Here is a 25,287-nt window from a genome sequence, read left to right as displayed (position 1 = left end):
CTTCAACCGAGAATTCCAGCGCCAGTCCACCAGACGATCTACGCAATGGATGTCCTTGAGCCTGTGAATAAATCCACGTCGGATGACAGGAAACTACGATATTCATTGATTCACCGTGAGGAGGAGGAGAGACATCACAAGAATAGATGTGGATGCTGAGAGATAAAATGGGCGCTCGTGATGACACCCGACTTGGCAATTTCGATAGTCCACCTCAATATTTGATGCGCTCGTAATGGGACAGTCTACCTCCATGTCAATGTCTTCATACACTGTGCGAATGCAAGAGCCGTCGCTCTCCCTCTGCCAGACTGGTTTGTGATAACGCAGCGCTGTCGCGGTATAGATAACAGAGCTGTGTAATACATCTGAGTCCACATTGTTGCATGCCAATACAGAAAGCAAACCTTGCAAAGTGAAGTCGCCACATGTTAGGTAGTGCGCGTTGTCAAAATGCTCGTGAATGTTTGATCTTTCGTATATGATTATGCCCGTTGAATCTTTCTTGCTTGGTGAAACGACCTCGAGGCCTTTCGGTCTAGGCATGTCATTGAACTACTGGCGAACACCGGCACCAACTAGATTGATTCGCTCAAGGGGCGGAATAAGCACCCTTGTAATATAGTACAGTGCATCTAAATGAAGATTGCTAGGAGATCACAGACTGGGGCGACCTGCGTAGAGAAGGTGTTCGGGAGCTCGGACGGCGTGTATGATCGCCGTCCTTGGGTAATAATGATGTCAGAGTATAGGGATTTGGTAGGCATATTGAGGAAAGTTGGTGGTACAGTTTTCGGGAGTGGCTGTGGCTGTGGCTGTTCGTCTACGAGAGAGGGGAATTCAATATGAGAGGGCTCACCCCCCGAGGAACCGGTTCTAGGTGGTTTTGTTGATCCGGCTGTGTGGAGTACCAGTCTCCGACGTTCTTCAAGAAAGCTATGGGAACTGATCGTCCGGTGACAACATGGGTGGGTTCATCGCGATCCTTCCCGGACTTCTACTCCTACTCGACGTCAACCTCGACACCCAATCACCACTAACGCTCAAACTCAGATGTCTCCTACTCCACTCTCTCACAGATCTACTGAAGCTCCTAGGCCGATACTTGAGGGCTGGCATAATCTCCCCTCGCGATCCACGGGTAAGCGCCATAAAGATGAGAACAGTGAGTGATAGGCACAATTGAGCGATGCCAAGTCGTTTTCCCAGAACAATCTGCGGTAGCAGTCAATAACGAGAGAGGAGAGGGGAAAAGTACAAACCTCATCCAAGAGATAATCAACCTTCGACACCACTTCACTGTACTGCCTCTCCATTCTCCTCCTTCGCTGCTCCCATTCCTTCGCATCTCGCTGAAACATCTTTGCTTGGGCTTTCTCCTAAAGGTCGAAAGGGTAATCGTAAGCATTCGTCGCAGAGAAGGGAACAGAAAACACCCACAATCCCCTCCATCCTCCCAACATCCTCGCCAAGCCTTCGGAGTATCTCCCTAACCCCACAGGTCTGCTCTTCATAGTACTGTGCATACAACGTTTGATTCGCTTCGATCGCAGACAACCTGTTCATGATAGTCCGATATATCGATTCACCTCCGGTAGCAGAAGGCATTGTTCGCGTAATAGCAATGCTATCCAAAGTCGGCGAGGGCAAGGAAGCATATATCGTGGTGGCGATAGTTGCAGTCGAGGAACCTGGAGGGACCGTTTCGTTATTGTTCTTCCCCTTTGCAGTTGGGGTCATGTCGTTTCGGATGGTGGTGGTGCAAAAGTCTTCGCTATGCTAACCGTAAAATCCTTGAAGACCCCACTGAAGAACTCGAAGTTCGCTAGTCGAATGGTATCTATCCTAATATGATATATCATCGCATATGAGATTGGTGGATTTCGGATCCGTAGCCACCTAACGGGAGGAAACATGGTGTCAGAAAAAACTGACTTACGAATGATCCAAGACACCCACCAAATTGCTGAGTAAATAACGAGTAGTTCGAAGCAACTTGCACCGGATACGTGTACGCATCACCCAAGGCTTTTCGGCTTCCCTGAGTGGAAGTTACCGACCCGGTCGTCTGGTTTACCCACTGTAGCCACCCCTCATCAGCATATCGTGCTTCGTTGATATAGTTCAACGACTAGTCACGTCGACTTCGTCCGTTTCAGCTCAGTTTCAATCTTCAAATTCCTACGAGCAGTAATCGTCGTCCAAACCGTAACATTCCCGTCTGAAGATCCACCGGTAGCGGTCACCTCAGCATCCGGAGCATTATACGACGTGATTCGCCCAGTACGAACGTGCAGAGTTCCCGAGATGAACCAATCGGAGTTGATCATAGGGTTCCGCCCTTGTCCGGCTACTTTCAGCGCTATGTTGTGAGCTGTATCTTGAGTGAGAAGAACCTAGGAAAGGGGTGATATCGATCCAATACGTAGGAGCATCACACGTCCCATAGGCGGTTAATGGGCGCCAGTTTGTCGGAGTGATACCACCCGTGCAGATACCGCAGACGAGGAGCTGAACTTCTCGAAACGAGCCTTTCTCAATGAGACCCGTAAATTCTGGAAAAGCGCTAAGAAATTTATCTGGAGTGTCTATTGAACGAATTTATGGTGTGAGCCTCTGAAAAGTGTAGAATTGAAAGCTTACGCACCGGTATATCAAAACTCCTCAGCCGAATTTCCCGAATAGAAAATCTCCGCGTACACTTCCATTATTGCATCAGGGATTTTAACTTGGGTAGTTCTGCCCAGATCGTTATCGGTTGTGAAATAGTTCGACGTATTTGGGGAGAGGTTCGAGAGCGGCAATAGCAAGTCTGAAGTTTTGGGAGTCTGGAAAGATGCCGTGGGGCATAGAACGTAGCAGTCAAGACCACTATATGTGTCGTGCAATAAAAATGAATGGATTTGTCAGGTAGGAATGAAACTGGCGACCTACCGTTGAAAACACCGTCCTTGAGAAAATTAACCAAACATCAATTTTCAATCGGCATACTAGAAGAGCTGCAGCAAGCTCACAGTTCTGCTGAGATGATGTCGTCGAAATCCATCAGAAGCTCGCCCTCTTTGGCAAACAAGGGGGTAAAGTAGGTAACGTCTTTAATCCTGCGAGTCACGGAGTCTTAAGAGATGAGCAATAAGGAGAAACGTGTGCAAAACACTCACGTATTCGCCAAACTGATGTCCAATCATCATAATGTGTATGGCAGAAATTTAGAATGTCGTACTTTCAACATTGGAGAGATATATCGACTTTCGTAGCTTCTTGGGTACAAATTGCGGGTCAAGAATGGAGTATGCTCACGCCAAGTCTGTCATACTGAGTTCCGATACTAAAAACTGCGATGGTCAGAACTAAGCGGTGACACAAATGTAAATATCGAGTGCGTATCACAAGTTCAGACTGATAGTAGCCCATCTTCCCACTTCTCCGCAACCTTCTCCCGTTGAACACGAGTTGAAAAGTCCATGTTCGCATAATTAAAATGATCCGTCGACGGTACTTGGAAATGTGGTGAGACCTTTTCTTCATGAACAGCGAACTGAATCGTTGAATCCGGCGTCGAATTATTCGGAGACAAAGTCGATCGGTTCCCGGCTGGTCGAATCCCAGAATCTGACTTCCACCACTGCCAGCCAAACCCGATCATGACTCGAGTAAAGTCAGGTAGGTTAGCTCACCCAGCCGCTAGAAACCTTTGTCCTGATATCACGTGTTGCCGATCAGATGCCTCATGCACGGCTTTTCGGAAAAGACCGATTCTCTTTGTGCGTGGGTTCCATCGTATAAAGGGCAGGAACGCTCGCATCGGCACTCGTCCTCTTTCATAACCACCACCAATCCCTTGATTCTACCAATGGCTGACAAAACTCTCGAAAAACCAACGACGTACATCCGCCATGCGAGAAACACATCTCATCCCTATAACCGCTCTTCAAATATACAACTTGCCACTCCACCAGAGACTCCACCCCGCCAGAAGCAACGTCCTTGCGCGTCTGTGAAGAGGGAGGAAGTGAAGAAAGTGAAAGAGGGGAAGGAGGAACAACTTGATCTCCCTCTTCAGCGCGCTGATGCCACTCCCGGTATGGAGGAAGTAAAGAAAGTGAAAGAGGAGAAGGATGAACAGCTCGATCTCCCTCTTCAGCGGGCTGAATTCATTCCCATTATGAATGAATTAGAGGTAGGGATGGGTTCGAAAGCAAGCCGGTGCCGGCTAATGTGTCCTTTCAAGCGCCAAAAGATCAAGTTGGACGAAATCACCGAATTCTTGCAAGAACAGGTGGGGATACTGCGTTGCGGCCTGTGTGAAAAGGTCTTTCGAGACCCGTATGCGTGAGTGATCCTCCGCCAATTCTCCCTTGCAACGACGCTCATGTCATATCAGGTTGGACTGCGGTCATGTTTTCTGTGCCAAATGTCTCAACAACTACAAACACTCAAAGATACGGGCACCAGACTACGCGTCCGAGCCCCTCGTATGCCCCGACAAGAAGTGTCAGTCAAAAATATTGTTTGGCCCATGGGTTTCTCGGTCGCTGGGAGCGGTCGCTGACTTGCTGGGGAAGGAGTTGCCGGTTCTGAGAGGACCAGAGACTTATTATGATCTGATCTGGGTTGGAAAGACGGAAATACTGTGGAAATTAGATTTCCTCAAGTTCAAGAGGACGCTGTACTTTCGTCGTAGGGCATTGCAAAAGATCAGGGACTACGACGCTTCGCTCCTGTAATACGTTACTTCAAGTATTTGATTGACTCCTCCGAATACAAACGAAGTGAACTATATGGAAAGGTTGAGTGAACAGAGAGTTAAAAACGGTAGAAGATGGAATACCAAGTCGTTTTACACGGATCCGCACACGAGTAAGCCACGACGAGAAAAATAGGAAGATAGGGGGGAAGGACTGCTTGGGTGTAAAGTAGATGTAAAGAAGGAAGTGGTGGCATACTTGTAGTCATATCCACGTCCTTCAGGTTGGACAGTATGCGGCTAGTCCATACTAAGCGGCTTGCAGCCAGCCTAGCCTCCCTCCTCTTGGGAGAATAAAAACTAGACAACTGAGTATTAGATCGCTATTAAGGGCAACTGAAGTGACTTACTTGAGGAAATCGATCAAAAATTGATTGATATTGAATGGTTAAACGAGTTCCGAACGACGATTTGAGGAAGGATAGCGGAATGGGCGGATTGGATATAACGAAGGAAGGGGAGACTGATGGGATAAACTCGTAGTTATATCCAATATTTACACCTCGGACAGCACGCAGCTAGTCCAGGATAGGCGGCTCGTAGCCAGCCTAGTTATGGTATGCGCGAAAAGTTGAGAGTTGGAAGCTGAGGAAGAAAGCGGTGAAATCGAAAGCGTGGGACTTTTGGCGAGTGTCAGTTCTTCAGCCTAGTTCCCACGCGTCATTTGGCTAATCTTCGGACTTCCCTTCTCTCCCTTCACATCTAATAATAATAATATCAGGACGCAGGCCATTGACTGGAATACTTTTCAAGTTATTGACTTTCAACTGTGAGTTTTTTTATTTCTCTCAATTCACATGATTGATCGTTCTTCCCTGTAGTCGGTCGCAACAATTGGGATCCACTGGCATCAGGCTGCGGTACTCCAACGAACTGGCTGCATGCCGTTCGTTCATGAGGGCATTACTTCAAGTATACCCTCTCAACAGGCTTAGCTACGTCGTTGGCCTGTACCCTTTTCACCACCCCCCTTCTTCGGACGCTTCTTCGGACACTTCTTCGGACACTTCTCTCGCAGGACACCGGTCTCTTTTCTTGCCTTCAAACGCCTCAGGTGCTCTTTCAAGTGCTCAAGGACTGTTCCCTTAACCCTGAACACTCCAACCTGCCAATTAAATCTGGTGGCTTTGGTTGAACGCCAAACTGCGCCCAGGACCTCTCGCGACGCAACAGGTTTCAATACCTCACCCTCGGAACACCGGTCTGGTTTTGTTTGATCTTTGTACCATCAACTGTGAGTTTTTATATCTTTCGGGCTTGATTGCAAAGTCTCATATCCCGACGCTTCTACTCCCTAGTATATCACACGCTCGACTTCGGTGTACGGTTTCTTGCAGTGAATTAGCTACATGCTGTTCGTACTTTTCAGTCCATGACTTCACGTCTGGCTCATCACAGGCCTAGCTACTTCGTTGGCTAGTATCTCAATGTACTAGCCCTCTTGTGAACGCGGGTGTCTGTGACGGTGCTCATGTTGGAGTAGACGAACGGACATTAACACCTATTATGTAAATAGCATACTATATTACCGGACACGAGAGTCAACACGTCTTTAGTCTTGACTCTCGTGTCTCAGGTATGTTACATAGTTTATATCATCTAATACACAGTCTTGACTCTCGTGTCTCAGACGCAACAGCTCAACTGTCACTTGATCCCGATACTCATATAATCCATTTCGCTATAGATTTCCCCCCGGTTTCCCGCGTGAACTCACTATCCATCTTTCTCAAACTTGGTTCCAGACCGCAACGGGTGAGCGGGATGGTAGCGGAAAACGGACCGTTGACTGCGTCATCGCGATTCGGTAAGCCCACGTTTTTCACTTGTTCTTTGTTCTTCCTACGTTTATCTTCTCTTTCAGCTCCCCTTCCCTCTTTTCTTTCAACCATCATCATGTCGTTTCAAACTCCCGCGGATTCGCCCAACCACATTGAAAATCATGAACAAGAAATTCAAGGGCTCGACGTCCACATGCAGGAAACCCAGCTCAAAGTGAGGGCAAATAATCCCCCATTCTGGTAACTCATTCTGATTGTGCGTTCTGCAGAGCGTCAACGCTTCTTGGGCCTCCAAGGACTCAACGTCGAATTCCTGTCTTCAGCTACTAATCTGTTACAAATGCCAACGCCTCCTTTCAAATCCCCATACGTGAGTCTCCATACTCTTCTCCCTTACATTCGGCTACTAAGTTCGCGCTAGTATTCGATGCGGAGACACCTTTTGCGCAAAGTGCCTGCTCGACGTACGAAAACAGTCCAGGATTGAGAAGGTAGACGGAAAGGAGGTGGAACACAAAGAACCCACCTACGAGGAATACAACTTGCTCTCACCTAAATGCCCGAAATGCAACAAGAGTATCTCTTTTCGGCCAATTCCCTCGATGTATCACGAGCGATTAGCGGCGAACTTTTCTGCTCGATTCGGTATACCACGGTCTGCTCCCGTGAAACTCGAGTGGCCGCAACCTCATCCGATGATGATACAGATGGCGAAAATGAGATATCTACAAGGTGAAGACGACGACGACGACGACGAGGATTACTCGGATGATGTGTAGGCCACGCTCACTTAGTTTAGTTGCTCTGTATATTGTACATATAATGAATTTCCTGCAGCAATTTTGTGTCAGTTGTACTTGTGGTGTAGCGCAAACTTCCAATTAAGACAATCATTGAATGCGAACGCTATTCGTAAAGACAACAAAGCTCTAACGATTACTTACTTCGCCAGCCGACTCTCTAACAGTGCCAGTGCCAGTCACAGCGCGGAACGTTGACAACATCTCTTGTAGAATCGTTTCCCATTCCGCCTTTGCACTCTCCTGCTGATTATTCTCCAGCTTGTCGATACCAAGCCACCACCATTTCAGTGCGACGAGCGCCAGAACCCAACCGTCTTCCCCCCACCGGTCAAGAGTATTCCATTTCCCATCGAAAGGTGGCAGAAACTTATCAACTGGTGGCCCTCTTGCTTTAGGTTGAATATGGAACCACCATCTCCAGACTTTGGGAGGGAAACTGGATCCGAACGCCTGGTCAATCTGAGGCTTGAAGTGGTTCGCGTTGAAACGCCCAGCGCCCGTCGCTTGCCTCCACTTTCGAAACCGATATCCCGACTGTTTTATTCGTGCTTCGTTCCTTGGCCGCCCAGAACCGCACAAACTCAGAGTATGACAGACTGGCGTTGACGTCGAGATACTCGGACGCGGCTTCTCGCCAATCCGAGGTAGTCTGTGGCCTTGAGGGGGGGGTTATGTTTTGTGCCGGACGTAGATGACGGGGGTATCGCTTTCGATTGGTCAATGCTTGCTGACGTCGCCAGCATATCGAAACTCACGATTATCAAAGCTAGAACCTCCTCAAGTTCCTCAGAGCTCCCATCCTGTTAACGCCTCTCAACCGGCAATAAATATCGGGTGATTATGGAATGTGAACCTTGACAGGGCGACTTCGAGTTTCAAGTTCTGCGGACATAGTAGTCGGGTCATCGGCGTCCTTGCAACATGGTCAGTCGATAATCACAGTGCGGGACGAGCCATCCTCACCAGTCTTTTGAGTAACTCGTCTTTCTCGTGTAACTCCTTGATCTTTTCTTCCATTGCGTCCTCTAACATCTGAATGTCTACCTTCAGCCTGCGAAGATCTTTATACAGTCGTGTGTTTTCAATTCCTAGCTTGGCAATCGTCTCGTTCTCCTCAAGCTACGTGCGCGTTCAACAATATAACTCATGGACGAGAAAACTGACTCGCCGTAAGATCATCAATTTCACGTTGCAGAGACTCATTGTGAGCTCTCAATTTCTCAATCTCTTCTTCGTATTCCTTGATTTTTTTTCTCTCCATTTCCGACAACTCGACAGCGGCCAACCGGACCTTCTGGTGCTAATTTTAGTTTATGTCTTTGTGACTGAAAGTCGACGGCAAGATAGAGCTCACATTGGCAGGCGCCGTACTTTCACTTTCAGAGTCTGCTTGACGCTTCATTATGGCTGTTTGTAGTTGGGGAGTGGCTTGCTTACCCTGACAATACCAGCTTTATATGAGCGCATGAACAAAGGGCTTTGAGGTCGCGACAACTGACAGGACTTTCGTGTTATATAAGCCTTATCACAAAATACAATCATGTCGCGCTAAGATCTATTTTCGGTCATGCAGAACTATCTTTTGGTGCCTCGTATCTGAAGTCTCGGACGACGAAATGTCCTGAGAGCTTGAGCTTGTCTCGTTCATAGTCCCTCATATTCACCAAAAACCCGTCCGCAAAAACTGAGAGAGGAAGTTTGATCGGTGTCCTTCGGGTGGATATCTGATCCACGCATGTCCTGCGCATTGAGCCTGTGGAACGAACAACCAGCTCCTCGTACTTCTTGATCTCGTCCATCGACTTGTATAGTGCATTGATCAGCGAATGACGCCATGGAAGCTTCAGAACCTTCACGATGTCATTTTGACTTGTTACCCCGGACATCGTACCCATCACTTCCTCCACATCCTTCTCTTCGTCCGACATACCATCCATCCCGAGGACTTCAGTCACATCGCTGACATACTTCCAGAATTCGACCGCTTTCTGGTCCTCCCTACCATCTGAAATCGCGATCATGTCATTCGAGATCTTCATCCTTGCGTCGAACTTCTGTAGCAATGCTCGATGCTCGATAAGACGTTAACGAATAGGACAGTACTCACCGCACGCCGGAACCCCACTCTTCCATTACGGACGTTGCGCTTGATGTTGTCCTCGTAGAGACGGCTCTTCACGAGTTCCTGATTGTTCGCTTCCGCCTTTGATCGTGGAAGAGCCCTGACCACGTCAGAATAAAGGGCAGTGAATCGATCCTGTAGCATGTCTCCCCAGTAGATAAGTGGACTTGGCCCAAAGCGCGCTTTGTCCGGACAGTTGGCGACGATGTGCTCCAGCAGCACTTTGAGCTTGTACTTTAAATTTTCGTTCCACGCTGACGCTCTGAGCTGAGCTGTGTCGGTATAACCATTTTTATCAAGCCACGTCTTGTGGACTTTGGGTCCGTATTTGGCTGGATCCCGCTTGAACAGCTCCAGACGTTCGTGAGACACTGGATCCCCCAAAAACAAGTCCATGGCACGATCTCCATTCAGGCATTCGAGTATAACTTGGCGGCATAGTGACTGAATGGGACCATTGAGCAGTAGATACATCAAAGTGAGAGGAAAATTTTTACATTCATTTCGTTCTTATGCTGGTTTTCAGTGTCGCCTGAGTGATCCTGTGGATGCATTTGAGCATATTTGCAGTAGACTTTACTTTCGTCAGACTCGTCTCCCTCATTCAGAGATGGATCGTTGTCTTCCAGCTCGTCGTCGCCTGCGTTTCCTGAATCATCGGGTGTAGTAGCCTGCATCGAAAATCAGTCACATATCAACTGCGGCGTGCAGAAAACTTGCATATCTGGAGCCTTTTGTTCTTCTCCACGGGGTTGGGTTTGATCCAGAGTTAGGTAACGGAGGGGTCTCCAGTTTTGAGGGTGAGTGCAATGCAAGCAAACGAAAAACAACTCACCGCTACCGGCCCGAGAAGTTGGTAAGTTGGCCGGGCCTTCTCAGCCGCTCTGACCTCGTCAATCACAGTTTGTCGACCTAGTTTCGCTATCCGCTTCCCTCTTCTGAGCGCCTGCCACACTGTGTCGTTAGTTGGCGGGATAGCGTTCAATTTCTGAAAATTTCCTTGAGTAAGCATCCGAAAGGAGAGGAAAGCATGGCTGACCTGGTTCGCTTCCTCCAACTCGCGACGTAAACGGCTGATTTCTTCACTAGAATCGATAGGTGGGGGAGCGGCCTCTTTGCCTTTCAGGCGCTGAATTGTCTGCTCGCGGGCTCAGTTAGGCCCATATGAAGATATCAAAAGACTTACCTGGTGGGCTTCCTTCAATTCAACCTTAATATCAGCTAGTTCGTCGGCGAGATTGTTCATATCTTGGTCTGTGCGTTGACTTCCGTCTGAATCTCGCTAGGTAGTAATGAGACGTTAGGATGATCAATATTCTGCCATGATAACGGACCTTTAACTGCTCCATTTGCCGGCCCAATCTTGCCTTGTCGACCGCAAGGTCCTGAATGGCGGTCTTAGAGAAAGAAATGAATACGTGAGGAAGTACTAACGTCGAGGTTGCGTTTAACGTCGCTGTATTGCCTCTGCGTTGCCAGATGAGAAACCTTCTCTTTAATATATTTATCCTGTCGGTGATTGAGTATAAAGTGCATTCTTGTTCGCATAAAACAAAAAAGACCTTAGCGGACATGTAGTCATTATCCAATTCCTTATATCGTTGCTGGAACTTCCGTCAGGATTAGGTAGCACGAGTAAAAAAAAAAGTAACCTCGCAGAGGGAGTGGTCGTTCGTGGGGGTCTGCAGGGCGTGATCGTCGGTGTGTAGAAAACACCTTAAACAATTGCTTGCTCACCTGCAACTGGTCTTTGAGTGCATTGATTTCTTTCGAGCGTTCCAAGTCCTTCTCTTGCAGCCGAGACTTTTCTTGCTCGAGGGACCCTAGCTCAGCCTGCGAAGTCTTCTTTGAGCTGGTTTTGAAATGGTGCCATCATACTCACGTCTCGAATCTGTGCATTTTCCTTTGCTTTCCGGATGTCTGCCTCCAGCTTTGTGGTCTTCTCCTGATGGGCATGACGGGAATTAATGACTGCCGTGAAGTAAATGAATCGAGAGATTCACGACGACCGCTCACCTCCAGTTCTTTCGTCCTTTCGGAAACCTTGTTTCTCAGCTCGACCTGAAACGGAGTGAGCTCTTCAGTTGAGGTCGGTGTCGATGTCGTGAGTAGATTTACCTCGGTGTCTGCCTTGAGCTTAGTATTGAGGTCTCTTTCTGCCTTCAATGCAGCGAGTACCTCCACAGCACTCTGTCCTCGTAGTTCCGAACAGTTCCCGCACGGTATCTTCTTGAGAGCCTGAAAGCCAAGATTAAAAATCGGAAAAGAATCGATTTAAATACACTCGCCTCTAACTGTTCACTGAGGTTGGTGATCTCGGTGCTGCGATCCTTCCTCTCCCGATCCAACTGAGACATTTCATTCTTGAGAGAATCTAGCTCAACCTGATAACTTCATTTGAGTTTGTTCTGAGTTAGAATGTAGAATATACTCACATTTTGGGTCTCTGCGTTCTCTGTCGCTTTCTGTAAATCTGCCACCAGCTTCATATTCTTCTCCTGATCACGAAGAGTGTTAATGACCGCCGTGAGCGAAGGAAACTAGAAATTGACGACGGCTGCTCACCTCCAGTTCTTTTGTCCTTTCGGAAACCTTGTTTCTCAGCTCGACCTGAAACGGCGTGAGCTCTTCAGTTGAGGTCGGTGTCGATGTCGTGAGTAGATTTACCTCGGCGTCTGCCTTGAGCTTAGTATTGAGGTCTCTTTCTGCCTTCAATGCAGCGAGTACTTCCGTAGCGCTCTGTCCTTGGAGGGCTGAGCAGTTCCTGCACTCAACCTCTTTGAGAGCCTGAAAACCATCCTGTAAAGGAAGTATCAATGGAGAAACGAATGACCCGATGCAATGCAATTCCGACGGCAGTACCTGTTTTTCCTTTTCATGCAAGCGTTCCATTTCTGCAGTCTTTTTCTTCCACATTTGAATGGTGTCTGCTAAAGAGCTAGACTCCATTTTATGCGCAACCTTTAGTGCTGCAATCGATGCTGTATTATGGATCTTCATGTTGAGTGCCTCTTCCTTCTTTTCGGTGAGCAGCTCATTCCACCCCTTAGATATTTCTTCCACCTCGTTCACGATATCGTCTCGCTGCTCTGTCAGATCAATCATTTTTTGGGTCAACTCCGTAGCTTTCGTGGCTTGCGCCTTCGTCATTCCGTTCCAATCGCCTGATTCAAGGTGTGAAGGCCGCCTTTCCCCAAGTAATTTCTTCTTTTGTTCCAATTCCTTCGTCCTCTCCTCTAACATCGCGGTCTTCCTCTCAAGGGCCTCGTTCAAAGTCTTGACCTCCTCGCTGAGTTGGTGTTGCTCCAGCTTCGATAGGTTTTCAATGAGGTAACTAGCAGATATAGCAGCCGAATACTTACAGCTAATTTGACATTGAGTCGGAGCCCTGCATCTTGCGAGTGGGTGTTTTCATTTTTCATATGTTCTATTATTTCCATAGCATTGGAGAGTTGTATGGTGGTGATTCCGAGGTCATGCTACAAAGAATTCATTAGATGTTGCGCCTATAAATTCGACCAACTCACACGTAATCGCCTCATGATTCCGCCGTTGTGCACTAATCCTTGAGTCTTGTGCGCGATCCTATCATCCCGTTTGTTAAGTTGATTTCGTAGTTGCACGATCGTGTCATCCCGTTTTTTGAGCTGATTTTGGAGTTGGTCCACTTTGTAGCGATGGTAGTCTACTTCGAAGGACCGATGATCTGACTTCGTCACTTTAGTGGGTTGGGTTATTGAAGGCTCGTCTTCGCAACGCCTTTTCTCGACCTGGGAACCAGCCGCGTTTGGATCTGGAGACGTATCCTAGGTAATATTGTGGAGACGTAAGAGAAGGCAAGGGGGGAAACATGCCTACCATGGGATCGTCGACGGGGCGCGGGTGGGGGGAGGTTACGATAATATCGTCGGCCATCGTGGAAATTACGTCCAAGAAGATGAGGTTACGATGGACAGATTGAGGAGTATTGAAAGAAGAGAGGGAAGGCGAGCTGAAAGAGAAGATCAACCTGGAACAAAGAAAAAACAACGTGGGCTTACCGAATCGACATGACGCATTCACGGTCCGTTTTCCGTTATCATCCCGCTTACCCGCTGTCTGGGGTGTTCTGAAGTCAAGTTTTGAGAGGTGAACTTAAATCTGAGACTTGAAACCGATCGGCGAGATAGAGAGCTCACAGTTGACGGTACAAACGCTAAATATCGAAATCTGTTGCTTTGCAAGGCCTTGGACTCGGTTTGAGTGTTCAATCACAGTCACCGGATTAATCGGCAAACTAGTTGGTTCGCGACTTGAGAAGTCCAGCACACTTGAGAATCCACCTGAGGGTTTTTAAAGGCATATCGAGAGAAAAACAGACCAAGAGAAGCGTCCGATGAAGCGTCCAATTGAAGTGTCCGAAGAACGGTGGTGGTAAACAAACCTATATAGGCCAACAATATAATCAAGCCTACTTGAAGTAACGCCCACTATGAATGAGCGACATGTAGCCAGTTCATTAGAAGAACAGGTGAGGCCAGTTGGAGAAGAAGTGAGAAGTGAGAATACTTGGCCAATAACACGTGGCCGAAAGAAATCCCACGCTTCGGTTTCCTGCTTCACCGTTATGTGATTCAGCTCCAGTTCGTAAGCCGATACAAAACAGGACCTGTCGAAAGGAACGACACTCAAGTACTCAAAGCTCGAAATATAGTTGGAAGCATACACCGGTGAGTACCCGTAATAGGACCATTTCCGGTGGTCCCTTTTGTAAAACTATGGTAGTCAGTAGCAGACCGGAGCAATCGAAGATGACTTACTTGTTTGGCAACCAACAGCGGCTTCAGGCAATCTGTAAGGGGAAATGGTTCCCGGGCATCGAGTACTTGTTGGCATGACTGTAAGTTTGAGAACATCGATGTGAATGAAAGAAGGTGTCTTGGTTGACGGCGTTGAGTGCTACGCGTTCCCGGGCATCGAGTACGCGTTTGCACCGCCGAAAACCAAGGCGTATGAAATGAGAAACCATAATAGGATCAATCACCAGGAATAGATAACTGAATGACTTGTAAAATTATTATGGATTTAAAAGAAACGAACTGCAGTGGTAAAGGGCATTTGTAATTTAAAACCGAATCTCAGTGATAGTCAGAGATCTGTAAGCGTAATTAAGGGTATGTCCATGTCCACCAATTCAGATCTAGCAAACTCGAGGTCTGTCATGGAGGCGCCCAGCGCAAGCTGCAATTTTTGGATGTGGCAGCCCAAATTCAGGATAAACGTCCTAATCAACTCCATCTCGAGGCCAATGTGACCAAAACGTCCGCAAAACGTCAGCTCCTTCAGCTGAGGAACGACAAATGAAATGAGGAGTTGATGATAGAACAAGGTTTCTCTGCTTGGGTACGGCAGTGTCAGAGCCTCCAGGTTGGGTAATGTAAACGCTTCCATGGGAAGGTAGGGCATGCGCGCGAAGGCGGTGATGCTACACGAAACGAGAGAAGTGCGTGCAGCACGTAAGATCGCGACAAACGAAGGTATGGCACATTGTTGCGCCTCAAAGTGCGTCAGTCGAGAGAACACATTCGAAGGTGAGTTGCGGGGTTGAAAAAGGTAATTGTGGTTCTGAGGATACATGGCAACACTGAGGGAAGTGAGATTGGGTGCGTGACCGATTGCGGATAGTAGCATGTCCATCAAGTAATATTCATCCGAATGACGCCTTGGTGGATCCTCGTTTGAGCCAGGGAATTCAAAGCTGAACGACTCCAGACTATCAAAGTCGTTTCTGAAGGAGTATGGGATAATGACAAAGGCTGGCGGGTCGACAATCAGATGTACCGACCTCCAGCGGTACCGATGTTGCAACAATGTCGAGAACAGGGACCCCCCTAACTTATGTTTTCCTAATTCCATGGAATCGGTAACCACAAGGCGGAAGTCGAGCTTGAAGGCTTCCCATCGTCTGAGGGCGGTGGACAAAAGCATGCTTGGTGAACGGATGTCTGCGGCGTCGCACAGTTCGCCTAAATCATCAACATCCACCGATATCCTGGACGTCCAAAGCCTGGACTCTGCGATTATAATACCACACCACCGTGTACAAACAGAGGCGATGACGCTGGCGTTGCTGAGGTCGCTCTGGCAGTGGAGAATAAATATTTCGGAGAGCAATTCCGGAGGGAGTTTTGCAATGAAACACGGCGGTGGATCTGCATAAAAAGGATACCTGAATGTCAACTCGGCATCTGATGGTAGGCAAAGAACTACTCACCAAAGCAAAATTTGTAGAGTTTATAAAGGAGATTTGTCATCTGTGGTGCTGCGGCAAGGGCTTCGAGCTTCTGGGCTAACCTGAACCAGTGTGAGTGGATCAACGGGATTCTCAAGTTGAGGGTTGAGGAAGCAATTACCTGAGATGCATTCCCAACGCGACGCTCCACGAAGGTATGCTGGGGCAGATCGCTCCCATCGAAAACAGTCACGTATTTAAGTAAATCCAGGGCTCCACTTCTTTCAAACATAAGCGATTCGAAAATTGACCATGAAAGAGAACTCACCCTAAATCGGATCGAGAGATCTGACCCCGCAGGTCGCAGATGCCCCAACCGCCCTTTGTAGCGCTCATGAATCAAGGACTTAACAAAGGGAGTCCAATCTATCCATTGGCCGGTAAGCCCCGCTGAATCATCATGATGGAACCTAATTAAGTTTGTGAACGCTAGACACAAAGGAACGAAGGGTGACTCCGGTAACGACGTGATTGGCATTATACCACGTTCAAGAACAGAGGGAACGAACTGAAAGGTAATTAAACCTAGGAGAACAAAGGAAAGCAAAAAACATGGGCTAACCGAATTGGGATGACGCAGTCAGCGGTCCGTCTTCCGTTCCCATCCCGCTTGCCCGCTACCGGTGATGAGTTGAAATCAAGTTTTGAGAGAGGGACATTGAGTTCAAGATGGAAGACCGGGAGAGTCGATAGTGAATTGGATGGTATGAGTATCGGGGATTATCGCGAGTGACGTCCAGTGCCGTCACTGGATAGAGTGCTTTGGTTATTCGAGGAAGCTCGAGCTCACAACAGGGCTAGACATTGAGGTATAAGCCAACCATGTAGTTAGGCTTGTGAACCAGGCGTGAAGTCATTGGCTGAAGAACTACAAATAGCATGTAGCTAATTTGCTACAAGGAAGCGTACGCCAAAGTTGAGCTGTGATCTGTAAGTAGAAAGCGTCGGGGTAGGAGACTTATAAGCAAACCTGAAAGATATAAAACTCACGGTTGATGGTACAAAGGTCAAAAAAAAACCAGTCCGATGCCCCGAGGGTGAGGCCTTGGACGCAGTTTTTTTGGGTGTTCAGCCAAAGTCACCAAGTTTAATCGGTAGATTAGGGTGTTCACGGTTCAAGGAGAGGTCCTTAAGTACCAGATATAGCGCCTGAGGCGTTTGAAGGCAAATTCGAGAGAGAAAATAGACCGATGTCGTGTGAGAGAAAATCGTCCGAAGAAGCATCCGAAGAATGGCGGGAGTTGAAAAAATGTAGGCCAACAATGCAGTTAAGCCTATTGAGAGGGTATACTTGAAGTAACGCCCTCATGAACGAACGACATGCAGCCAGTTCGATTAGCAGACCGGATCGCCAATGCCGTCTGCAAGAACAGATGTTAATTGTGTATTAGAGAGAATTGAAAAGTCAAAGTCTTACACTTCATAAATCAAAGACTTGCATTGTCGTCGATGGCTTGCTTCAGCATGAGTGATTAAGAGAGGAGGAGAAAACACTTGGCCAAAGATGCGTGGGAATTGATTTTGAAGGACCACTACGCCAAAATAATCCCACGCTAGAGTCCCGCTCACTCTCTCCAACAACTAATTTCAGCTTCACTCCTCAAGAACAAAATTTTCAATTGCAAAACTCACCTATCGGACGCCAAGAACTTGAATACGGACTTGACCTAAATCGAACTCACCTCATCTGTTCATTCGAAAGTGTTTACACCTCTGCTTCAGGCTGGTAAGTACACGCCTCCTTGTTGTCTGCGCTACACGTAGGTTGGCTACAAGCCGCCCAATGTAGATTAGTCGCATGCTATCTACGTTAAGCCTGGATGTAACTACACGTTCATCCATCCAATTCAAGCGCCTGCGCTTCCCAATTTCATCTCAGATTTCGGACGCTCAATGCTCAACCATATAGGGCCTTCACTGGAAATATGGCGACGTTGCATATTGATTACACAGCTCTTGATGGGCAGGTAGCTGCCTATATGGACGATGGACAGTATTTGGTGACTTCCCCGAATACGTTTGTTGTGTACAAACCGTTTCTCGGACCAAGAGAAATATATTTTCGCAAGGATTACCACTTTGGCCCAGACAATCTGCTACTCTATCCACAACCTTTCATACCTTTACGATGTCATTGGGCTTCCATCCCTCGTCGACCCACCGTCAAGGACAATCGTTTGCACAAGTGGTGGGATGAGCCCCCGGAATGGACTTTCATTCAGGACACCGATAGTGCAATTCAAGGCATGGGACTATTTGCGTCAACTTATGTCGAGGATTTTGCAAAGGATTATCAGATTCTTCATGCACGGGTCTTTCGCTACTCATCGCTGCTGAAAACCGAAGGAAAAGCTGCCAATTCTCTCGTACTGGCGCTCGATCGCCAGTTGCTCCAAACTCTTCGCCATATTAAAACAGTTTCTCTCCCTCTCCATCTTGCTCGCCAACTATGGTCGTTTTTTCAGCGATGGTACCTCGAATTGGTGGGTGCGTTAGATTGGGTGGAAGTGTACAAACCAGTGATGGACGGTCAGAAGTCAAAGTCCGATTTCATCTCAATACAAGCATCGGCGGCTATGGGGGCCTTTGCCTATTCAATTGCCGATTGCGAATTTCTCTTTTGCGCTGGCCTTCCGTTCTGGTATGTGTGGTCCGCCGAACACCGTGCTACCAAGCGCGTGGACTCGATGGTTGATCTAACTACCCCCGAATCAATCGGAATTTGCCTGGATGACTTGACCTCCCATCCTCGGCAAGTTATTTATGAAGGTCCCAGTACAGATCTCCAAAAGGCGGTCTCCGTCGAGAAGTTTGGCATGACCATTGTCGACGCTGGTAGCAACCCGTTTGCCGTTCCGTGTGCTGTCGTTATCCCTGCTCCGTCTCAACCCATTTCGTCTCAACTTGAAGTCGGACCATCCAGAACCAGCAGCAAGCGTTCACGTCAGGACCCCTGTGAGTCGCAAAAGCTACGTGCTGCGTACCCATACTGAACCTTTTCTAGATAAAAAAAGTAAACCCAAGTCAAACCCGAAGCCACAAGCAGAACGTGATAAATTTGCAGAGATATGTGGTCCTTCATCGCCAGACATTCCAGATGTCTGGGTTGAAGCCCTTGGCGCAATTGATAAAACTCGGAGGCCGAAGAAATCAGATGTAGCCAACGGGGGTTATGCGTTTCCAGATCCAGGCATGGTTTTATTTGCGCCTCAGGAAAAACAGCACCGCCTGCTGCGATCGTGGCTACAGTTTCGTTCCATACTAATATTCCGCCATACGATGAAGCCTTGTCCAGCATCCAGTGCATGGTCTCCCCGGCAATGGCAACTTCTCCTTGCGATGACCGACGAACATCCTTCCAAAGCGGGATCGTACGTGGCACAGGAGCGGTCGGTAGTTCAAGATCTATTGGGCCAGTGTTTGAAAAATTATGGGTTGACACACGTGAAGGTTGAACCGCATCACATCACTTGGCGAAACCATCGACACTCGATTGACTTCCTCTCAAACCCAAAAAATATTAAGGAGATCATTTGGGAGGTGTACGAGTTGAATTTTCGTTTCGAACTTCGTGCCTTAGATTCGAAACTACGTGGAACGATCGACATGCCATCTGAAGTCGACCAGGGAGATTTCTTCAGGTCAGAAGTGAAAGAATGCTTCCCGGATGCAACATCGGTTGGCCACCAAAGCTGTGTAGATTTCAATACCGCAGATTGTGGTCTAGCTGCTCGCGAGCTCAAGGACCGTGCCGTCTATTTCCTGAAATTTTGTAAGCTCCTCAAATCTTGGCCTGGAGGATCAAGGGCAGAGAAGATCTTGAGCGGGAGAAGGGAAGCAGGAGATTTCTCGGAATTTGAACTAGAAGAGATGGAACGTTGGGCTACCAGGTTTTACTGTCAAACATTTTATGAAAATTTCGGTCGTCCTCCCGTTCTACCTCACGCTTTGTACACAAATCTGTGATTACTTCACCTTGTAACTGGTAAATATCATTTTGTATCCCTACGTTGGCTGTTACAAGGACAGAAAATCATATTATATTGAAATTATACCTGAGAGTTTAGTACAAACTAGTACTACATAAATAGAGTGGCCACAGCGAGTCAGCGGTAATCGTATTGGTATCGGTACCATAGGAGGTATAATAAGAAAAGTGTGATAAATGCAAGGAATGCAGAAAAAATTTGAGGGAACGACTTGTGATAAAACAATGCAAGTAGGGTAACTGCGAGAGAGAGTGTGTGTGTAAGGAAGGAACGAAAGACTGGCGCTGGTTCGGTGTGTATGATTGTGTGGTGACCCGCCGGAATGACGGAGATTCTGAGTTCATTCCCAGACGCTAGCCCCTCTTGTCTCTTCCTGTTCATGAAGGATTCAAAACTAGGTGAAGTATCAGCTTGTAACGAACATAGAAGTCAATGATGACTCACTGTGCCACGGGGTAATCCCTGTGCCCCAGCCTTATCTGTGGTTTTTGGCCAGCTCTCATCGCTGCAAGATACTCTGGTTTAAAGCGTTCAGGAGCGATGCCAGATGGTGGCTCACGCTCCGTCACCAGAGGGCTTAGCACTCCTCGAGGCCGCTGTCGTCCATGTCGCGAAAGCTTCTCGGGCGTTGTGTGATCCACCATCTCAAACAGCGGACGAAAATCTGGATGGCGAAAGTCGAGTTGATGAACGAGTTTGACTTTTTGTCCCTCAATCTCCGAGTCTTCGTCGTCGGAGATGCCAGCCAGGTCTAACTCGCGTACTGAACGAAGGACAAACGACCAGAATTCCACCCCCTCTTGTTCCTCCTTCTGCTGAGTTTCTATCTGCATTTCAATGGCGATTAGCAGCCGCCTATCGTATTTCTGAAAATCAATGTGAGACTAGAGTGATTGAACATTCAAATGTTACGCACATCCAGCCTATTGCCCGAAATTGTGCCATTATCAGATGGGTTGGGTTCCCCCCCTTGCGTTTCCTTCCCCTTGAAGGCTGTCCTAAGCACAGTGTGGATCCGTCTTTCGAACCAACGCCTCCACCAATCGGGAGTACCGTATTGCAACAGACTTGGAGTATTCGCTGCTATCGCGCTTGCTTGCTTAGCCAGTCTATGGATAATGGTTTGGTTCCAAGGTGAATTTTTTGAATCTTCAAAGGTCCCGTTCATATCGAGGTTTTCCTCGACTTCCTCGGGCCCATGCGAATCAGGGTCGGTTGCAAAAGCAGTTGAACGCTCCTTTTGGACGGAGCGAGTGGTTGCATCTTGCATTCGAGTTTCACAACCAAAAGCCTCATAAAAGAGTCGACGGCCTAGGTGCTATAACTTGAATTATGAGTCATCTCAACGAAGTTCCTGTGCACGAAGAAACAAACATTGAGATTTTGAAGTGTCGTCTTAGGAATGGGAGGTGAGTCTTCATTCGTGGCCATTCTTAAAAGACATGTAGTTCGGCCGGTGTCGTATCATACACGGCGTCCTTTCCGCGCCATCTCTGTCGTCTCCGAGAGCTCCTCGATATCCAGCCACACGGTGCCTGTCACTGGTAAGGTTCAAAATCTCATATGTTCTCTGTAATATCTGACATTCCCTCTGATTCGAAGCTTCTTTAACAACTGTTACTTATATCCGCCACTTTGAAAACACTCTTTCCAACCTATTTGGGCACAGCTAGATCAGGCTTCGACTCTTTCTCGGACTGTGGGTGGACTTCCCCGTGGTCAGCATCTCGATGTCGAACCACTTCACCGTCAACAAAATCACCTCCTTCGCTGCTACCAGAGAAAGTCTTTGCCACGCCTTTGGATTCAAACTGGTCCTGACTCTGAGCAGACTCACTGTCAGAGGAATGAGCGTTTCTGCGTTGTTCGTCGACAACTTTGACTTGTCTCACCACAGGATCCCGGGCTCGACCGCTGGCAACGCGGTCACTGTATCCACCGTGAAGGGTGTCTTCACGCCGAGTGTCATAGAGAGAATCCCGCGGTACGCCATGTTGTTTGACTGAACGAGATTGGAGAGCCCGTGCCTGACGGGAGTTTCGTTGCTGATTCGTCTCCGGGTTGGTAAACTGACGATCATCCCGTTCTTCCAAACTCCTGCGGAAAAAATCCTTGTCCGCATCACGATCGTTGAGACCGTGACGGCGGTAAATATGCCTGTCCGCATCACAATTGTTGCGACCGGGAGGTTGCGAAGAATAGTAATCGAGATCTCTCAACGTTTCATAAGGATCGTGACGCTGAGAGAGATAGTCGAGATCCCTCATCGAATCATACAGATCGTGATGTTGTGAGGGAGAGTCGAGATCGTTCGCCTTATCATACAACCTTTGTGGACGTGGAGTGTGGATGAATTCGGATGGAAAGTTGTGGGATTCTTTGGACGGAGAGGACGAGGCGGGATCTGTTTTATTATAATACCAGTTCAAGGCAGTCTACAGGTGACAATCAGAATTACATTCATCAATAGGGGGGTCTTCAACTTACTGGGCGGTATAAGTACGCAGCGTAAATGACAATTAACATGAAAATCAAGTTCCACCGAGTCAAAAATATTTCAGCTGAGGTGAAAGATGATTTCCGCTTCTTGCGGAACAGGAGCACGTTAGCGTCCTGACCGGCAGTTGTGCCTACTATGGCCACATAATCCCACTTGCTGTCAGCAGACCCCTGGAATAAGGTAAACGAATTAGGTATAAAAGATGAAGAGGCTGTTATCACTCACAGCTACTGCTTGGACAAGCCCCCCTTTCGGATAAGCAAGAGTCTGTTCCAGCTCGCCATTCTCAACCCTGTACACGGCCGCATGGCCAGAGTCGGAGCCAGCGACAATGCACTTCTGATCTTCGAGAAATGCGAGTTGTTTGGGATAATGTATGATGACGGGGGCACTGGGCTTAAACGTTTTCAGGTGCTTGAAGTCGGAGGAGGACAAGGCCTTGATATCGCTTCCGGTGTGTACAATCAGCACACCACCCGTTTCGTCAAGGATGGCACTGCCCCTGTTGAAAGTCAGCAAAGTACGACGGTATAGACTAAACAGTGAGGCGACTCACAGCCTCTCGAGGGGCGCTTGCTTTTTCCATTTGCAGACCCCATTCTTTTTATGAAGCAATGCACTACACATGATAACTCTTCAGCGAGACATGGCAGATTATCGTGGGACCAGGACTCACATTTGTCCCGTCATGGAAAACGCATAGATGTTGCGGGAGCGGTCGAATTGGACCGTGCGAGGAATGAAATTGGGCTCGAGAGAGACTGAAAAGACTTTGGAGAAATTTCCTACAGATGACAGCTTCCAAATCGTCACGGTTTCGTCATAACAGCCTACAGCAATATGTGCAAGGGCTCCGGGACTGATTTGAGCTTCATATGCGTGTAAAGATAGGACTTGCTGTGTGGTGTGGCTAGGTACAGCGTGCTTCAGGTGCTCAAAGACCTATAAGTGATTGAGCAACGACAGTGAGCGATTCAGTTTACGACTCACCCCTTTGGAATCATTCCACGACCACGCATTCAAGTCACCGTGTATGCCTCCCAGGAGGATTACATGTCGTTTGATATTCTCGAAATAGACCCAGGTCGATGAACTTGGTATGCGTTTTGCGTCGATCCCCGAGACAGAGACGAACCTGAAGGGTATTCCTACGGCTCTCATCGTCTCCATGTCCCAAATGCTAACCCCGTCATACCCTGCAATAGATTTATACATATACATTGGCAAACGAGTAGCGGCTTACCTGTACAGGCCAGGAATCTAGAATTGACAGAGAATGATATAGAGAGTACGGCATCTTGCGGGCCTGTTAGAGTGGCATGGAGTCGGTATCGACTTGAGGGTGGCATCATAGCAGACAAAATGAAAAAAAGGTGGTAGAAGGAAGAAATGGGGAGCGGAGAAAAGTTCAATGAGAAGGTTATACATGTATGAAAGAGAACGCCACTCTACGTATACGAGTCCAACGGACAAAGCGCGGTTAATCCCAGGCGAACCCTTTGTAACTTGACAATGACATGGAATCGTTCAAAGCGGACAACGCGGCCTTTGATGGAAGTGGACACATGGCCGCGCTGAAAGTAACCTTTGAGAACCTTTGAGCCAGTTAAGAAAGAGCGAGAGCCATATTTAAACCCCTCCAAACGCCATGACCTTCAACATCCCTCCGTTTTCAACATCCCTCTTGTCTTCGCTACTGCCTCTCAATCTCCTTCTACCATGCGTCCCGTTTGCGTTGAGCACATTGACATGTTTCAGCGTCCAGGTTTATTGGGCCACCCTAGTCCTTCTCGCCCGCCTCGCCATCATGCTAGTCCTGCCCGCCCCCTTAGTGCCTTTCGTCACAATTCCCCTGACCGTATCAGTGGTCCTGCCCGTTCCTCTACCGCCACGACCTCACGCCGAAGCTCTCCATACCCTACCACCTCTCCCCGCCGAGACAAAGCACCACATCTTCGTGTTCGTTTTGCTTCCGCTTCTCCACGTTCCGCCTCGACACGCCCTCCTACCTTGCCTGCATCAAGCAACCGCTTAAATAGTGACTTGTCGAGTAGTGAGGAAGACGACAACGACGACGAGGAAGACCAGGAAGAAGTAAGAATGGAAACAGACACGGAGACCATAGAGTCTGACGCAGACTCGGATAAACCCATAAACGTTCATGTTCGTGTGAGTATCCGTAACATCCGTCAATATGAGAAACAATAACTTCCTCTTAGCAGAACAACAACTTCGAAGTTGAATCTGATGCCGATGTTGATGGTTTCATGGACGATTCTGACGACGAAGACACGAAACCCGATGGAACATCTAAAATACGCAAACCACCAGGCGAAGTTGGAAGACCCAATAGTGGAGGTTACAGTCTTGAGAAATTTCTGAATTGGCCAGCCTCGAAATACCACTCAGTCATGGTGTGTTATGACATTCCTCGATATTTTTGTCATAGGCTAATAACCTCGACAAGGCTTTTGTAAAGAAGCAAGTACATGCAGAATTCAACTGTGCCCTTTCTCTAACTGAACAATTGCCGGAAAACCGGGAGAGAGTTTGGAGAAATGTAAGACCGCAGTCCCTCGTTTCTCGTTCACTGCTCACCCTGCCTGTTAGTGCCTAAAAAAATTTCCTTGGCTCGATGACTACCATAGGCTGTGGCCTGTGGATGATTTCGCAGTCAGCCGTCTCAAATATGCAAAATCGGTTATAAAGAAGAAAGAACGTGAGGCGCTTCTCGAAAAATGTTGCGATAAGTCTGAAGCCAAGGGGCCTCGGAAGACAAAGAACCAAAGGAGGAAGACGTCAGTTCGCGCTAGTGCACGTCTCGGGAGAAGAGAGTGAGAGTCAGGGATAGGTGGTTACGTTTCGTGTACATTTTTTAATGATTGATTTTCCCCGTCTGTTCTCCTTTACTCTAAGACACATTAATCGATCATCGTCTCTATAATCGTCTCTATCTGCGTGAAAGCCTGTGCTGAGAGAATTTGAAGATTAATCGCTCCGTATACCGTGGCTAGACACGTTCTGTTTAACCCAGCTTGCTGCGTCTCAGGACCGCGACTTCTTCCGAAGTCAGC

The 25,287-nt window shown here is 47.9% G+C and overlaps 10 protein-coding genes across 10 annotated transcripts; 4 read left to right on the top strand and 6 right to left on the bottom strand.

The window, feature by feature from the left end:
- Positions 1-936: 936 nt before the first annotated feature.
- E1B28_002267 (uncharacterized protein) lies at positions 937-1,740 on the bottom strand (the record flags this gene model as incomplete). Its single annotated transcript, XM_043159175.1, has 3 exons — positions 937-1,215; positions 1,263-1,379; positions 1,441-1,740. 3 exons carry the CDS (start codon positions 1,738-1,740, stop codon positions 937-939), a joined length of 696 nt encoding a protein of 231 aa, XP_043002774.1.
- A 2,113-nt stretch (positions 1,741-3,853) lies between these two features.
- Positions 3,854-4,727, top strand: E1B28_002266 (uncharacterized protein; the record flags this gene model as incomplete). The annotated part of the gene is made up of 3 exons (XM_043159174.1): positions 3,854-4,180; positions 4,232-4,332; positions 4,385-4,727. 3 exons carry the CDS (start codon positions 3,854-3,856, stop codon positions 4,725-4,727), a joined length of 771 nt encoding a protein of 256 aa, XP_043002773.1.
- Positions 4,728-6,643: 1,916 nt separating this feature from the next.
- Positions 6,644-7,307, top strand: E1B28_002265 (uncharacterized protein; the record flags this gene model as incomplete). Its single annotated transcript, XM_043159173.1, has 3 exons — positions 6,644-6,742; positions 6,798-6,898; positions 6,950-7,307. The coding sequence occupies 3 exons, from the start codon at positions 6,644-6,646 to the stop codon at positions 7,305-7,307; spliced, it is 558 nt and encodes a 185-aa protein (XP_043002772.1).
- Positions 7,308-7,457: 150 nt separating this feature from the next.
- Positions 7,458-8,733, bottom strand: E1B28_002264 (uncharacterized protein; the record flags this gene model as incomplete). Its single annotated transcript, XM_043159172.1, has 7 exons — positions 7,458-7,790; positions 7,846-8,037; positions 8,087-8,131; positions 8,185-8,244; positions 8,295-8,450; positions 8,500-8,625; positions 8,686-8,733. The coding sequence occupies 7 exons, from the start codon at positions 8,731-8,733 to the stop codon at positions 7,458-7,460; spliced, it is 960 nt and encodes a 319-aa protein (XP_043002771.1).
- Positions 8,734-8,896: 163 nt separating this feature from the next.
- Positions 8,897-13,504, bottom strand: E1B28_002263 (uncharacterized protein; the record flags this gene model as incomplete). Its single annotated transcript, XM_043159171.1, has 21 exons — positions 8,897-9,385; positions 9,439-9,897; positions 9,951-10,124; positions 10,289-10,441; positions 10,493-10,591; positions 10,640-10,735; positions 10,788-10,838; positions 10,888-10,962; positions 11,016-11,057; positions 11,106-11,135; positions 11,191-11,298; positions 11,336-11,398; positions 11,470-11,691; positions 11,736-11,837; positions 11,889-11,951; positions 12,019-12,252; positions 12,316-12,762; positions 12,816-12,932; positions 12,981-13,259; positions 13,312-13,444; positions 13,494-13,504. 21 exons carry the CDS (start codon positions 13,502-13,504, stop codon positions 8,897-8,899), a joined length of 3,447 nt encoding a protein of 1,148 aa, XP_043002770.1.
- Positions 13,505-14,580: 1,076 nt separating this feature from the next.
- Positions 14,581-16,060, bottom strand: E1B28_002262 (uncharacterized protein; the record flags this gene model as incomplete). The annotated part of the gene is made up of 3 exons (XM_043159170.1): positions 14,581-15,644; positions 15,707-15,945; positions 15,993-16,060. 3 exons carry the CDS (start codon positions 16,058-16,060, stop codon positions 14,581-14,583), a joined length of 1,371 nt encoding a protein of 456 aa, XP_043002769.1.
- A 1,589-nt stretch (positions 16,061-17,649) lies between these two features.
- Positions 17,650-19,690, top strand: E1B28_002261 (uncharacterized protein; the record flags this gene model as incomplete). Its single annotated transcript, XM_043159169.1, has 2 exons — positions 17,650-18,679; positions 18,729-19,690. The coding sequence occupies 2 exons, from the start codon at positions 17,650-17,652 to the stop codon at positions 19,688-19,690; spliced, it is 1,992 nt and encodes a 663-aa protein (XP_043002768.1).
- Positions 19,691-19,830: 140 nt separating this feature from the next.
- E1B28_002260 (uncharacterized protein) lies at positions 19,831-21,144 on the bottom strand (the record flags this gene model as incomplete). Its single annotated transcript, XM_043159168.1, has 4 exons — positions 19,831-20,107; positions 20,158-20,579; positions 20,630-21,031; positions 21,088-21,144. The coding sequence occupies 4 exons, from the start codon at positions 21,142-21,144 to the stop codon at positions 19,831-19,833; spliced, it is 1,158 nt and encodes a 385-aa protein (XP_043002767.1).
- A 224-nt stretch (positions 21,145-21,368) lies between these two features.
- E1B28_002259 (uncharacterized protein) lies at positions 21,369-23,565 on the bottom strand (the record flags this gene model as incomplete). Its single annotated transcript, XM_043159167.1, has 7 exons — positions 21,369-22,148; positions 22,201-22,383; positions 22,439-22,715; positions 22,770-22,832; positions 22,890-23,155; positions 23,204-23,409; positions 23,457-23,565. The coding sequence occupies 7 exons, from the start codon at positions 23,563-23,565 to the stop codon at positions 21,369-21,371; spliced, it is 1,884 nt and encodes a 627-aa protein (XP_043002766.1).
- Positions 23,566-23,932: 367 nt separating this feature from the next.
- E1B28_002258 (uncharacterized protein) lies at positions 23,933-25,051 on the top strand (the record flags this gene model as incomplete). Its single annotated transcript, XM_043159166.1, has 4 exons — positions 23,933-24,382; positions 24,433-24,627; positions 24,681-24,773; positions 24,824-25,051. The coding sequence occupies 4 exons, from the start codon at positions 23,933-23,935 to the stop codon at positions 25,049-25,051; spliced, it is 966 nt and encodes a 321-aa protein (XP_043002765.1).
- Between the last annotated feature and the right edge of the window lie 236 nt (positions 25,052-25,287).

The sequence above is a fragment of the Marasmius oreades genome, chromosome 10 (assembly GCF_018924745.1).
Source record: "Marasmius oreades isolate 03SP1 chromosome 10, whole genome shotgun sequence".
Lineage (NCBI taxonomy): Eukaryota > Fungi > Basidiomycota > Agaricomycetes > Agaricales > Marasmiaceae > Marasmius > Marasmius oreades.
The sequence above is the reverse complement of the archived record's forward strand: the minus strand, read 5'-3'. Positions and strand labels throughout refer to the sequence as shown.